Consider the following 16,100-nt stretch of genomic DNA (forward strand, 5'->3'; position numbering starts at 1 on the left):
AGAGAATACAGCACCAAGGCTTTCTGAAAAGCTGCATCCTTTCTCTCCCTCTCACCACATTGCCTGTTGTGAGGCCCTTGTAAGCTTGCATGAGCTTAGCCCACTGCTTGGTTTTATTTAGAAGCAGCTCTGAGTTCAGAATTCAGAAGTATTTTGCAGAAAAAAAACCCAAACCACCCTGGTCTTTCCTTCTTGCATGTTCATATACACAGAGTGGGGGATTCACCTGCCAGCACAAGCATCGAGGGCAAGAGCAAGGGGTGGTCTCCAATTACTGGTGGCAGCAGGAACCAGATTCCCTCTGCTCAAACGCCTGTTGCTTTGCTTTGCACCACTTGGGTCTTCACATACCCAGGCAGGAATTCCTTGGCTTATTTTAGACATAAGTGCAAAGTGTAATTTTCCAGACAGGTCAAAAAACTGAGCTAGAAAAAACTATACTCAAGACCCCCTCCAAATTGCTAGTAGTAAAGAAAATGTTAATGGATGAAGTGGTGTATGTTTGAGCATGCTTCAAGCAACTTCAAACAGCTGCTCAGCCAAATGTGACCTTCCCTCTTCATCTCAGCAGAAAGCTAACTGGACTCTCAAAACAGTGGCTGCTCTCCTTTCTTTCAAACAATCACTTCTCATCAGGCTTTGACCATCTCTTTTTTTTTTTTTAATGAGTTTTGTCCTGACAAGATCTGTTGAGGCCAAGGGTTGTAATGGCTCCTACCTGCATCTTTTGGGGCCTAAAGCACCTATTAAGCTTCCCAGTTTGCTCAGGCTGACATGAACAAGGAACTCTTTGTATATGATGTTTGCACACAGTTTACTTAAGGACTTCTGTGGTGCAAGCAAAATGGATCCATTTTATCTTTGCTTTCGCACCCATAAAATTCAGTTGACTGTTGTCTCCCACATCCAAAGTGGCAATGCACTAGTGGCAGAAGCTACAAACGGAGCTGTGAACTTACTTCATGTCCCTGAGTCCTGGTGTGGCTACAGAACAGCGCCTCTGCATCCACCCTGCCCACACCATCCCTCCACATTCACAATGGGAGCACATTTGCTCTCTCACTGTGTCCCTGTAAAGGGTTCTAGACCATGTTACTAAAATAATTGCTCTGCAGCTTCAGGTTTCTTCCATTTCACAGCCTAGCACTTGCATGACTTGCCCAGAGGGCTTGTGTCTGAAATCAGCCCCACAGTTAGTGTGTAAATACATGTTAGGCAGATGATTGGAGATGATATGGAACATGATAAGGAATGGAAGGACATACCTAGTGATACTTGCAATCTAGAAAAGAACAGAGTCACCTTCCCTGTAGCAGCTCTGAGTTACAAGCTCTTGCTTCTTCTCCCAGCAGAGGACTGGGCTCAGTGTTTCTGTTAATTGACAAAGTAAACACTCCTTTAAGTGTCTGTACTTCAGTATTCACTATTCCCTTAATTTTGGCCAACTTAACGTGGTTTGTGGTTTATGACACCTATAAGTCTCCAGCTAGCATGAACCTAGTAACCTCAGTGTGTAAGCATTTCCAGATCTGCCTATAGCCATTCATCCCTTTTTACTTCATTTACAACTGCTCTCAAAAGTCTTTACACAAAGGACTGGCTAACACTAGGAGTAGGAGGTATCTCTTGGTAAGAGAAAGAAAAAGAAACCAAAAGCTTTTCAAACACTATTCGTGAATAAGAGATGTAGGCCCTTTGAACTGTCAAATTCAATTGTACAACATGAAACAAAAAAGAATTACAGTATCACAAAATACTGTTACATAACAAGACCATGCCTTGTCAGGCTGGAAGGAACCTACAGGACTTTGGAAATCTCTCTTTTTTTGCCTTCCTAACTCTACTTCTTCCTAGTTGAATGCCATTTCTCTGTGAAAGAGATGATTAGGGTAAAACCCAGCCTCAGTGTATGCCATGCCACGGTGCAAGCTGTGATGAGAGTGCCTGAATTGTCCACCTCTCCTCTCAACCTCTTGAAAGAGGGAACAGATGAAAAAAGAAGGCTGTGCTGCACAGCACCCTAACTTCCAGCAATGAAGACGTGTAATTCAGGGTTCTGCTGGTTATCAGTGCTTAACAGAATGCACATCTGACCAGCTAATGCACATCCAGGTGAAATTTCCAGGAAGGACACTTCAGTGTTGTAGCCTGCAAGCTGCAGCTAGAGGCAATGCACTACCAAGCCTTCTTTCAAGTACCTTCATGTATTAACAAGAACAATGTACAATTTGAGAAGTGTTTGTTGTCCTGAATCTTCCTTGTACTCTCTATGGTAACCTGTTCTGGCACAACTTGTTAACTTCTTTTGGCCGATCAAGCTTCTCTTTCCTCATGCACATGTTAGTACAAATATAAAAAAGATAATATGTCAGAAAAGGCAACAATTCCCACAGGAACAAACTGCTGTGGTTTCCTGCTTTGGTGCTGGGCACAATAGCTTCCTTTAAGCAGAACCATCTGCTACAAAACTGCACCAAAAAGAAGTTTTAGTTTTCTTGTGAAGTTTTTGCTAGTCTTAGTAAAACAGGGAAGTTACTTTCTGTAAATTCTGTACAGTCTTAACAGTGCCAGTCGTTTGAACAGCTGCAGCAGCAGGACACTGCTTGGAGGTATTTTGTTTTCCTGCAATGATCTAGAGACTTTATAATGGCAGTAATTCCCTGTGCTTCAATGAACTCTGTTACTTACAGTAAGAGCTCACTTTGCAGAAGAAACCGTTCCTGAAGGCAAAACATCCTAAAATGCACAGAGATATGATTTTACACACTGTTCTTTGAAGCAGACAACAGTGACCTCTCATAGGAATGAATAGCCCAGATGACAAGTCATAGAGCAAGATGGGAGACACATAAAAATACACTCCAGTTTGATGGTGAAAGTGATAAAAACAGGAAAAATGTTTTATAGTGATCTTATGTGAAAATTTCACAACCTTTGATAAATCCTCCCTCACCTCCAAACTGCCTTGAGCAAGAGGTGAAGCTTTTTGCTTCTGGTTGTTCTTAACAAAAGCATGAGATATTTTAAAACAAAAAGTGCAAGTTACACATATAAGTAGTTATCAGTCTTGGGACTGGAATAGTGCTGTCTTGGCAACTATGGTACGTCAGAGTTTCTTGTACTCAGTGTTTCAAATCTTTACCCATATTCAAATCTTCTCTTTATTTGAAACAGAACAGGGACTTCAATGTATGTTTCCCATAACCCTTCCTGTGTGGGATTTTCAGTTGACTTGTCTTGTGCTAAAGCTGTTCCTTTAACTACAGTCAACAAGACTAACACACAGATCAACTTTACTGTTAAGGCTTTATCTAGCAGGGAAGACACCATGATACCATTGCTCTTCTTCCTCCACTGCACTGAAAATGGCACCTTACATATTATTAAACTGGATCAGAAAATCAATTCCTAGAAGATACAGTAAAGCTAAATGTTGAGCTGAGGCTCAGGATCCTATTAGTGTTCTGAGCCCACACGGATATCAACAATACGAGAAATGGATTTACATATTCTAATTCCTGTATGGAGAAGAACCCTTATGCTAAAGAATTTTTACATTTTCCCATGTTCCCCTTGAAGCAAATCTCTGAAAATCTGTCAGCTGGTTTGACAACACTGTTCACAGAAAAGTGACAGTTCAGAATACATCTGTCTCAGACCAAAACTGGTGTTTGTCATCAACTGCTTATCAGATATATTACATGTAACATGAGGTCACTAAAATCTAGACAAGTATGTAATTAATTCAATACCCTGTACAAGTATGGATAGATGCAAAACTCTTGAGCTCAACAGAGACTTCCTATACTTGCCATTAGGATCAACAGATGACTTCTCCTCTGCACAGTACTAAAGAAATGCCTTGCATTTTTTCCTGTGATGCAGTGAAATAAATGGAAAGGTTCAAGCTCTGCCTGTAGCCTGACACACAGAAACGTGTGTAGAAACAACAACTGGATGTGCACTGGAACAGATTTAGCTTTTGGTGAAAACATATACAAGTATGTGGGCTTGGGTTCAGGAACAGATGAAGTAAGTTTTCTAAATTGCCTCAAATGGTTAAAAGCACATTGACATTCAAATTACCATTGCCTTCTCTAACAGAAAGGTACATGGAGATTTTAAAAGCCTAGTCATGCACACACTCACTCACTCACTCACTCACATCTATATGTGCTTAAATAACCACATAAATAAGATTTAAGCTCAAGATTAATAGATCTGGAGTCAATTGGATTTGATTCCGAAGTGCCAAGCCTTTTGTGATAAGTAAATGTGTACTCCCAAGCCACAATGGTGCTTTTGAAAATTATATTCTCTGCTGCCATTCAGCGGGATCTCGACTGGCTTGAGAGTTGGGCAGAGAGGAACCTCATGAGGTTCAACAAGGACAAATGCAGAGTCCTGCATCTGGGGAGGAACAACCCCATGCACCAGTACAGGCTGGGGGTCAAACTGCTGAAGAGCAGTTCTGCAGAGAGAAACCCAGGAGTCCTGATAGATAATAAACTAAATATGAGCCAGCAATGTGCCCTCATGGCCAAGAAGGCCAATGGCATCCTGGGATGCATCAAGAAGCAGGTCGAGGGAGATTCTGCTCCCCCTCTACTCTGCCCTGGTGAGGCCTCATCTGGAGTCCTGTGTCCAGTTCTGGGCTCCCCAGCTCTAGAGGGACAGGGAACTTCTGGAGAGAGTGCAGGGCCACCAAGATGATTAGGGGACTGGAGCATCTTCCTTATGAGGAAAGGCTGTGGGAACTTGGACTGGTTAGCCTGAAGAAGAGGAGACTGACAGGGTAACCTCATTAATACTTACAAGTATTTAAAAGAAGCATGTCAAGGGGATTGGGCAGCACTTTTTTCTGCAGTCTCCAGTGCTAGGGGTAATGGACAAAAGCTGGAACACAAAATGTTCCACTTAAATATAAGGAAAAACTATTTTACTGTTCAGGTGAGGGAGCCCTGGCTCAGGCTGCCCAGGGAGGGTGTGGAGTCTCCTTCTCTGGAGGTTTTTAAAACTTGCCTGCACGTGTTCCTGTGTGACCTGATCAAGGTGAATCTGCTTTAGAAGGTGGGTTGTACTAGATGATCTCTAGAAGTCTCCTCCAATCCCTACCATTCTGTGATTCTGTGTGACACCATGCAAGACAAGGACAAGCACTTTCATTAAGTAATGGGAATTCTGTATGAGGATCTACCTTCTACAGGTCTACCTTGTGTTTGTCTCTCATTTTATGCTCTCTCCTGTTACAACAGTTTTAAGGTGGCTTTATAGAACACAAAACCAGCAACAGCCAGGGCTTTGCTCAAGAGCTGCTGGTATACAGGGGGCCACAGGAGACAGTCTGCTGCTATTGCAAATTCTTTCTCTATACTGGGAAATTTTACCCAGTAAGAGGGCTTGGCAGTATTCTGGTCTGTGAAATGTAACAACTGACATTAGAGGCATGTGAGTGGTTTCCAGAGGTAAGTCCAAGACATAAGTATGATGGCAGTCTTTCTCGATCAGCTGAGCTATGTCTTCTCTGCGTTGCATCATACATTAACGTTACCATCATAAAGAATGTATGGGCCTGTCAGAAACCTGCTAAAATGTTTCCTCCACAGAGCAGATAGGACTGCCCAAGATAGACAGTGGGAAACACAGATATGGCAATTTTCAATATACTATTGTCTAAGAACAGATTATGATTTGTAGATGATACATTTTCAGTAACATCTGTGTAACTAAATTGAAATGTTGGCTTGTAGACAAATGGCTTTTACGACTAATTATTGATCCCCTTTTGATATTCAGAGACGTTTCACTTGTAGCATGTTTCTTAGGAATGAAGTTCAGCCTTTACACAGGGCTGACATCAGTCACGTGATGCTTATTCCTTTTCCCATGTGGTGTTAAGGGATTCCAACAGCACACACGTCTTGTGCTGGCCTTTTCACAGGCATGAAAACTTACCTTCATAACTCCAGTATCAACCACTGAACATATTATTCATACAAACATCAAGCACCCCCACAACCACATGCTACTAAAAATGTTGATATTTTGTGGTAAAAAGTGAGTCATAAGTCATCAATCATACACCAGGTGAGACTATACAGTGAAGTCAATGACAGGTTATTGATGTAGACCATACACATATGATGTTTTGGGTTCTTTGACCTATTCAAAAGGGAATTTTCCATTCCTGAAAGTGTTCACAGACTGACCAAAGTAATATTAGTGTTACACTAACATATATGTATTGTTTACATGGTAATTACTAATATAATAGCACTAATAGCCTATATTAATATACATATTGGGATGCACCTGTACTAGTAAATAAGCACTGAGAGGGCATGTTTCTGGCACTGCAACACAGTGCTCCACTCTGGTAAGGATGGTCCCTGCACCTGCCTGGCCAGGGCCAACGGCATCCTCTCAACAATTCCCCATCACAGCTGAGGAGATACCACAGGCCAGGGAGCAGCTCCAAGAAGCTGTCTGCAGACAGTCATCCTGCTTTAGAGGGTAAGGTTTTAGTACTACACATACAGGACATTTCTGTCTGCTGGACTTGGTGGCAGAGAGAAGTGCCAGGCACATTTTCTAGCATACCACCACAGTCTTGAAGTCTGGTCATACAACAGCATCAAAAGCAATGGACTTATGGACTCTATGCTTACAGTCTGCATTTAAGGCAAGGAAGAGCTGTCAGAGATCAGAGAAGCAGCTAACAGTAAGACAAGGTATTGTGACACTTAGTTTACATAACCATTGTCAGAAGGCAGAGGATGAAGAGAGGCAAAGAGTTGATACTTAGTTCATATCACTTAAGTTCAGGACAGCCGACAGAACTAGAGTTTTCAATGTTAATCATACTAAGGCCTGATTAACTATATGAAAGTTTATTACCTTGCTCCATTTCTCTTACTGGGCAATTTGTTTGAGCTTCAGACATGAACTCTCTTATCTTTCAGTTACTAGCATTTTCAAAATGCCACTGCTCCTGTACATAAAGTTTTCTCCCCATCTGTTTCCCCTGTTTTCTGTGCACCTGCCTGGAGAAGTTCTATCAACAGCATAAAAACATACCAAAGGGGGGGACACGCTCCACTTCTGTCGAGCAGACATTCTCCTCGTGTGCCCATCTGCCATAGGTGGCAGAGTAGATGATAAGGAACTTAGATTCTTGACAGTGGAGCTTCAGTTCCTGGTTTTCACATGCTGACTTGGTTTTGTATTCAGCTAAAATAGAAGCAAATAACAATATGGTAGCGTGAGGCAATTTACTCGGCCGGACTGTTAATAGCAAGCAGCAGTGTGACAGAAAACAGCTTTCTGCAAGTTCTGTTGTGAGTGAAATGTGGCACCATTACAACCAGAGACAAAGCAAATAGCAAAGTGGAGTGTTTCTTCCAACTGAATTGCTCCCATGTGACTATCTAAAGCCGTCGGCTCCTTTTTGAAAGGAATTAAAAAGTTAACTTTTGCCAATCTCCTCTCCCAGTGGAATGGCTTCCTGCCTGATTTCCTGGCTTGCTTTCCACCGCTGCTCAGTAGGAGAAGCCTTGTCCTTTCCTTTTTGTCACTCTCCAGGGATAATGTTGCATTCTACACCTACCTCAGATACCCGCCTTAGTGCTGAGAGCCTCCCACCACTCATCAATCATGGGGACGGCTGCCATCACCCAGCACCACGGTGTACACTGAGCGAGCGCTGGAGAATGGGAGGCACAAAGACATAGGGACGGGCTACAGATCCTGAGCCAGTCAGTGCTCTCAACTGTATTTGCATGGCTCCGTCAAGGTCACTGGGTTTCCCTGGGCGTGACTATCTGGCACGGGCTCATTCGAAAGTTTTGCTGACATAGCGATGCGAATCAGGAGCCTGAGAAAAATACACCCCCTCCTTTTCTCTCCTCCTGGGACAGGCACACTGGCAGCACTCTCAGCACTGAGGTGGGGAAGTCAGTGAGATCATCTTCCAGACAGCATGGTATCCCTCCTAGGGAACTGGTTAAAATCTGCCATCTGGCCAAGGAGGTCTTTCACTGGCCTAAGCAGCCGCTCTGTTTGCAGTGTTTTGCTGCTCAAGTGTCTAGGTATAGTGGCTAATCTTTTCACTGCAGATAAAGCCAGACCGAAGAGTTTATTCTCCTCCTTTTTGATTTGTCCTTCAAAAACGTGAAAACAGGAAAAGGTGGTTGCTGAGATGAGCATGAGAAAAGGGAAACCTTATTGGTATTGAGTGGTGTCCCTGTGAGTGGAGCATGAGTGTTGGTGCTAGGGGAACTGGAGAGAGAAAAACCTCCTATCTGTTCAATAAAGAAAATAGTAGTATTTCATTTAGAACTGAACAGATTGAAAAAATGGGTTAATGTTCTTGGTAATAGTCCATTTTCTTTCATTTGAGCTCATCACCAGTCTAAAAAAGAGTGATTAAAAAAATTAGTTGATCTGCTGCAGATTGTTACTTCTGGAGAAGAAGAATCTGCCATATCGTACAGCCACGAGGATCATGCCAAGAAAACAGAGGCTCTGACCCAAGGGCTGACAGCCCAAAGCTGGGCTTTGTGTCTGTATGGCTGTGCTCCACAGTTGCTGAAGAGGCTTTGGAAGTACAGCCAACACAGACAAACCCGAAAGTGGTATAAGGGCAAGAATACAACTCTGCAGAGATACAGGAATGATATATCTAAATAGATGAAAAACTAAGGGATTCAGGCAATTGCTTAAAAGTGCACAACTGAAGGCAAGGAGACTGTAAAATATTACTTAGTTATACTCAAGTGATTTCTTGAGTAAGCCTGTTTTCCACAGTGAAGCCTAAAAATATTGGTATCTTACAGAATTACAGAATCACAGAATCTTTAGGGTTGGAAGGGACCTCAAAAGATCATCTAGTCCAACTCCCCTGCCAGGGCAGGACCTCTTATTTGCACTGGAGCTGGAATATTCCTCAATTCTGAAGGCAGTACTTTTGACCAGCTTTTGTAAAATTCATATCACAGAAAATACTATATATTCAAAGTAGTTCATTTCCAGTGGGAAAATCATTAAGCAGCTTATAAAAGTAACAAACAGGATCCCAATCCGCTTTTGATTGGTAAAATGATTTCTAATGACACCAACACATCTATGATATTGAAATCCATTTACTATTGATAATGCAGTGATTGCAATATGTAAAAAGAATATGAATATAATAAAGCAGGTTATTAACATTTTAAATTTTAGACCTTTTTTTTTCCCCTGATGATTGGCCCTATAAATCTCCTTAGGAGTTGTGGTGTCAGTGCTTTGCCAAAGGTAACATTTGCCTACTTCATTGCTGTGTCTCTGCCCTGACTTCACTACTCTGCATAAACAGGCCCTTCAGTTTGCTTGCCGCTCCTCTTTCTATCTCACCAATTATGTCTATCATAGTGCCCTGATTAAAGAAAATCACTTTTGTGCTTTCTCCTTTGGTTGTAGGATGGTATTTCTGAGTTGGCTGGTGAACCTACCCATAAATCATCATTCAACTATTTTCTTTGGGACCCATTTCAGCCACACTGGGGATTAGCTGCCAAAAGAAGCTGAGCCTCCAGGCTACTGGGGCTTGTTCTCATAGGCAAGAGCAGCAAGAAAAACAATTAAAACCCACCAATAAATGAAACCTCATGATGACTGTCTTTATCTTTCTTAGACTTTTCTAATGTTTACAAAGTGCTTTCTCTTTGAGGTAGGATTTGTCCCTTTACCTACCAATGTCAAACACCTCCATAGAATTCAAGTTGATTGTACAATGAAATCCTGTATTAAAGTTAGCTGTGCATAAGTGGATGGCGAGGTGGATCGAGAGCTGGCTGAATGACAGAGCCCAGAGGGTGGTGATCAATGGCACAGAATCGAGTTGGAGGCCTGTGGCCAGTGGAGTTCCACAGGGATCAGTTCTGGGGCCAGTTTTGTTCAATATCTTCATCAATGACCTGGATGAAGGGACAGAGTGTACCCGCAACAAATTCTCTGATGACACCAAACTGGGAGGACTGGCTGATTCCCCAGAAGGCTGTGCTGCCATTCAGCGGGATCTCGACCGGCTTGAGAGTTGGACAGAGAGGAATCTCATGAGGTTCAACAAGGACAAGTGCAGAGTCCTGCATCTGGGAAGGAACAACCCCATGCATCAGGACAGGCTGGGGATTGAGCTGCTGCAAAGAGAGACCTGGGAGTCCTGACTGATAATAAACTGACCATGAGCCAGCAACGTGCCCTCGTGGCCAAGAAGGCCAATGACATCCTGGGATGCATCAAGAAGAGTGTGGGCAGCAGGTCAGGGAGGTTCGGCTCCCCTTCTACTCTGCCCTGGTGAGGCCTCATCTGGAGTCCTGTGTCCAGTTCTGGGCTCCCCAGCTCTAGAGGGAGAGGGAACTTCTGGAGAGAGTCCAGCGCAGGGCCACCAAGATGATCAGGGGACTGGAGCATCTTCCTTATGAGGAAAGGCTGTGGAAGCTTGAACTGGTTAGCCTGAAGAAGAGGAGACTGAGGGAGGATCTCAGTAACACAAGTATATAAATGGTGGATGTCAGGGGGCTGGGGCATCCCTTTTTTCTGTTGTATCTAGTGACAGGACAAGGGGTAATGGGATGAAGCTGGAACACAAAATGTTCCATTTAAACATAAGGAAAAACTATTTCACTGTTCAGGTGAGGGAGCCCTGGCACAGGCTGCCCAGGGGGGTTGTGGAGTCTCCTCTGGAGGTTTTCAAAACCCACCCAGATGCGTTCCTGTGTGACCTGATCTGGGTGGATCTGCTTTAGCAGGGAGGCTGAACTAGATGATCTCTAGAGGTCCCTTCCAATCCCTACCATTCTATGATTCTATGATTCTACATGTATCCTACAGCCGTTATCCTATAAATGGGAGGCAGTGGCAGAGAATCTTTGAAAGCTTTGGTCCTAGCTCCTTAACTACTTTTGCATATTCCTTATTATGGTATTGTCTTCATCATTTGGACCCTTAGCCCAAGCATCTTTTTTGCTGTTCAGCTCTGTCTTTCTAATATGACATTATCCTTGTCATCTCTTTAAAAATAGTTTCCAAAACATTTTTCCTTCCTAGACTGACGTCTGACATCTGACTCTGCCAAACTACACTGGTCATTAAATTGGCAGCAAGCATACTGAAGTTGCAAACACACTGGGGAGCGAAAGGAAAGTAGAAAAAAATAATTTGGTATTTATTGATGAATCTCAAAACTTCACATGGATTTACACAGAGCCTTGCACAGTGGCATTTTAACCAAAATAAACAACAAAACAAACGCAAAAACACATTTGCCTGATGTGGATTACTTACTAGGTTTGCATTTAAAGGAGACAAGGAGGAATTTAGTGGTCCCTGGACACAGATCAGGTCCAAAAACCCGACTATTGACAAGGAGTTGGCAGGATCTCAGGTTTTGGCATTCATCCAGTACTTTCTAGAACAATGGGCAAAAAGGATAGGCTTGAAAACAAGGTATGAAGCTATACAGCAATAAGAACACATAGTTGTACTTTGTTCTATACAGGATAGAAATCATTCCTTCACAACTTTCGGGCTGTAAACATGGAAGAAATATCTGTATCACTGGATTTAGGACACATCTCTATTGGACTTTGAGTCACAGACAAGTTTATGGGAACACATTCATCATAGTGATGCCCGTGGCAACTTAGGATGTTACCAATTTGCTGTTGTCGTGTCTCCTTCTGTCCCCAGAGGGTCAGATAGATCTCGCTGTCTGCCACCACAGCCCCAGTGGCTCAAAGGACTCTGTGCAGAGACCAAAGCAGGTGGGAACATGCTCAGTCCCCAGACTCTTCACTGATGTACCTGAGGCACTCACACATTCCTGACAGCTTTTGTGGGAATGCAATGTCCAGGCGAAGCATGGTAACTCAAAAAGACATATTTTTAAACATTTCATCTCAATCTACTTAAGTTTACCTGATTATGCTCTGCAATATCTTCACTTGGAAAGGTTCTAACTAATGACTTGGTGTGCTTAGTGACACTTAAACACAACCCTAGCTTTAAGCTATATGTAGGACCTCCTGCTTAAGAGGCACTTGCTTGCACTATCAGATGCATTATCAGATATTTACCTGACACTTAGAACAAATTTCAGAATGGGTTTGATTGGATAGCACAGGAGGGCAATAAAAAGGGCAGCACTGTTATACACAAAGGGTCACATGAGCCATCTCCAGGTTCAGCAAAAAGACTGAGTGCTTCCAGTGCTCACGTTACTGCTCCTTGTTTCATCAGCAGTTTCAGAGCTGTAGCTATATAAAACATGAAGATGTTGCCCAAGACGAGTCTGAGTCCAGGTTTTAGCACAGCTGCAAGCAAAAGCCCCTAAAACCCCCAAGTTTAAATGCAGCTGTGTACTTGGGAAATTCTTGTTCACTTTCAAAGCCTAGTTTAGAGAAGGTTTTCTACATACTGTTTTTGACTGTGGTGTTGTGTCCCAGATTCTTGATGTTTAAATCATTGCATGCTGCAATAAGGAGGACATTGTCTCTAGGTCATCCCACTCTTAACATGAGTAACTGTAAGGTACCATTCTCTGATGGTACTCCTGTAAAAAGTATGGGAATTTTTGCTTTGTTTCTCATCAGAAGGGGTCTCAGTCATACCAAGAGGCCAAATCACAAATCTGTCACTGTGATAGCACAAGCTGCACTCGTGTTTCCAGGCTGAGAGAGCTGGCAGTGGCTGAATCTCTCCTGTCATCCCTGGAAGTCATCCCTCCCAAGCAGAAACGATACACACTGGCAGCACATTGTGACGATGCTGTAACACTCTTGCCTTTTTGTTCCCTTTGGTAGAAGAAGAGGATTTGCACCCAATGCTTTTTTGAGCATTAAGTGCACTTTAAAGAGTTTAAAAGAGAAGCAGACTTAATTTCATCAGTCAATTTTTCTTTTATAGACTTGCAAGTCAAACAAATAACTCCTCCTTAGTCGGGATGGTTTTAGAATAGGGCAGTGAAATAGTTATGTCTTTAGTAAGTGGAGATCGCTGTCCCCTACTGAGTCACCTTCTGCTTGCACCTGAGTTGAATCACATCCTGTACATCTGCTTGTATTTTCTCCTACTTAATGCAAACAGCAATTATATTTTCTATCATGTTGCTGTGCAAAAACATGCAACCACAAAAGCAAACAATGACACTTGCCACAATATAATGCTGAGCTATTTATTAATATCTCTAGACAGATCTAACTTTGGAGTGATCCCTTTAATTGGAGGTGACTGTAGAAGGTGCCTGTTTTGCTTCCTCCTGGCTGCAGGGTAGCATCATGCCCAATTATGCAGACTGCACATGCAGTTCCAAAGGGAAGGGGAGGAGGGATGAGATCACTGCTGCTCTTTTCTAAGAAATCAGTTTACAGGATGTGTCTCCTCTCCTTGACAGAAGCGGAACTCCCTGAGATGCAGAGCATTCATACCTCTCATGTTCATGGCCTCGCCAAAATGCTTTCATGCCTTTGATCAGTAACAGTGCCTGAATGATGATGATAGTTTATGGAGCAATTATCCCATGCTGTGTTTATTATATTCAAGGGAAAAAAAAAATCTGCCCATGGGAGACTTTGCAAAGTCACTCACAAGCCCAAAATAATCATTGGTGTCACTTCGCTGTAGCCAGTAAAATGACATCAAGGATGCATCTGGCAATACTGTTTTTGGTGGAGATGTACTTTCACATGGCCCATAGGTCACGTCTGGAATGTCTTTAGAACTTGCAGTACGGAATGGGCAAGACACACTTATAAAACTGCCCCTAATATTGTTTCTAGGGAGAGGATATTACCACCAAAGCACTCCTGAGATGTCTTGGACTCACTAGTGGTGGGAATAGATGTTCCCTGTTGTCAAGAAGCCACATGTCAGCTGCAAGCACAAACGCTGCAAGCTTCACCAAAGCTACTGTAGAGCATTTACAACAGTTTCACCAACAGAATATGGTCACATTCCACTGAATGCTCATTTTTGCAATGATTTACTGAATTTGGCCTAATACTAGGCATTTCACTACAATGAAGCAAGCCTTTGACAGCAGCGTAGGTCAGACCTTTTATGCCTTGTTACAAGTCTCCACAGCAGAAAGCAATAATTTATGAAGTATAAATCATTTTAAGCTGTACTTAAGCTGTCTCAGCAACCAATCCATTGAATATTACTAATACAAATCATGTATTCATGGAAACAGAGATATCTTCCAAAGTGCTCAGGATCTTTTGTTTAGCTGTGTCTTTTTAGTGAGTGAAGACAAGGCATGGAACAAAGCAAATGCCAACCAGAATGTCATCTTAGTCAGTGAATTTGTAACTCAGCTCTGTCCAATGTTTGTTACCCTCTCTTGAGGTTAAGGAGAGCCTGTGTGATGGATTAAGACTGGTCTGCTATGTCATGACCAGTCCTTGCTTAGAAAGGAATGAATGATTCTAGGCAACTTTGAGGATGGTGTTTCCAAAGCAAGGCTCATCAAAATAGAAGGCAATCTACAAAGCTTTCACAATCTTATGCTACCATCATGCTGGCCAGACAAATCCTTTAAATTGTTATACTTTTTGATGGTAAGTTGACACAGACACAATGCCATTTCATTCAACGTTGTGAACACTTGGTGATTTCACACAGCATAGCTCACCACATGGAAACCCATTGAACACATTCTGTGCATCAAGAACCTTTACAGCATGCGATACCTGCAAAGAGGTGGGTGCCACACAGTTCATAGGTTCTGTCATCCTGGCTTCAGGCTCCTGAGTACTACACATGTGGTAGTTGTGCCCGTAAAACGCTGACTGAACACTTATTGTTGAATGCCGAGGACAGTGCAGACTCAGATGTTCCCCATCACAAGCATATGCAGTATGATTCTGCAGAAGTTTGGTTAGGTAACCTAGAAAATATTCAGCTCTGTTACAACTAGTACAGGAAATGACAAGCTCATTAGATAATAAGAAAACCACAATCAGTCTTTGGAAAGGGCACTGCAGTCAAGGTTACATGTATGGCCCACTGCCACACCACATGGTACTGTGAATGGGTCAACCTTTATGTGTTAGTAACGCTCCAGCCTGGAAAACAAGGTCGCATGGCAGTGAGTCAGAGCCCTACCAGCACTCCAGCAGTGGCACTAGGTCACAGATCTCATCTCGCATTACAATAAACGGGCTCAGGCCCTTGCCAGTCATGGTCAGTAACAATCCCAGTGCTCGTTTGCAGAATTCAGAAGGGATATGACTTGGTTGTGCAGGCTAGACTCCCGTGTTCCAGCTGGCTAATGTATTCCCTACATCTCATCTTAAACTGATGCACTGCATTTCCAGGCTCTTAGACAGTTGTGTTTCACACAAGTGGTAATAAAAGTGATTTTCTCTGTATAATTGCTAGGATAATGAGAGAAAGTGGTCCATAAGTACTGGAGTCCACAGATGCTGCAAAGATACCTGCAAGTAAGACATACAGAATTTTGTATTTGCTAGAGAATTTGTCAGTGTTACCAGGAGAGGAAAAGATAGGATCTGTATGAAGCTGTCCACCTGTACCATCCATTTGCCTCTTCTGATAAGCATGTCTATAAGCAGCAGAGCTGATGACAGCTGGATTCTGATTTGTATTTCACTATGTATTGTCTCTTTAGACAAGATTTCTGTTATCACCACAAATGTTTATAAATTCAACTTCCTATTGCCCCTCCTTCTTTAATGGAAATAAGCAGGCTGCTAGCTTTGACCATTACAAATTAGTCATTGTGATGGGAAACTATTGATCATAATTGAAATCTGTCTTTAAGCAGACAAGGTTTGTGGGTGAAGGGGAAGAAGCGGCATGTGGGACAGGAGAGACAAAGGATACAAAATACCAGTCTACAAATGAAGCAACGTTCTTCCTCATCCCTCATCCATAAACACATGGAAGTTAGACCCAAATCCAATTTTTTCCCCATGAGTTTTATGACAACACAAAACACTACAATCAAAACAAATTAGTTTTCTGATTCTTCCACAAACTTTTTATGAATATGCATACAGTAACTATGTTTGAACAGCTTATACACTAAATTCTGTATA

General features: G+C 42.5%; 1 protein-coding gene across 2 annotated transcripts in view; it reads right to left on the reverse strand.

Moving 5' to 3' along the window:
* EVA1C (eva-1 homolog C) overlaps positions 1-16,100 on the reverse strand; it is a 42,529-nt gene that overhangs the window by 12,509 nt on the left and 13,920 nt on the right. The window contains exons 2-4 of one of the 2 annotated variants that reach the window (XM_062001893.1): positions 14,730-14,926; positions 11,326-11,449; positions 7,078-7,230 (exon numbers count right to left, since the gene is read on the reverse strand). In XM_062001893.1, the coding sequence (XP_061857877.1) occupies positions 7,078-7,230; positions 11,326-11,449; positions 14,730-14,926 (474 nt within the window). The remainder of the gene's footprint in view (positions 1-7,077; positions 7,231-11,325; positions 11,450-14,729; positions 14,927-16,100) is intronic. The other variant, XM_062001901.1, reaches the window with a different exon arrangement.

This window comes from Colius striatus, chromosome 1, assembly GCF_028858725.1.
Source record: "Colius striatus isolate bColStr4 chromosome 1, bColStr4.1.hap1, whole genome shotgun sequence".
NCBI lineage: Eukaryota > Metazoa > Chordata > Aves > Coliiformes > Coliidae > Colius > Colius striatus.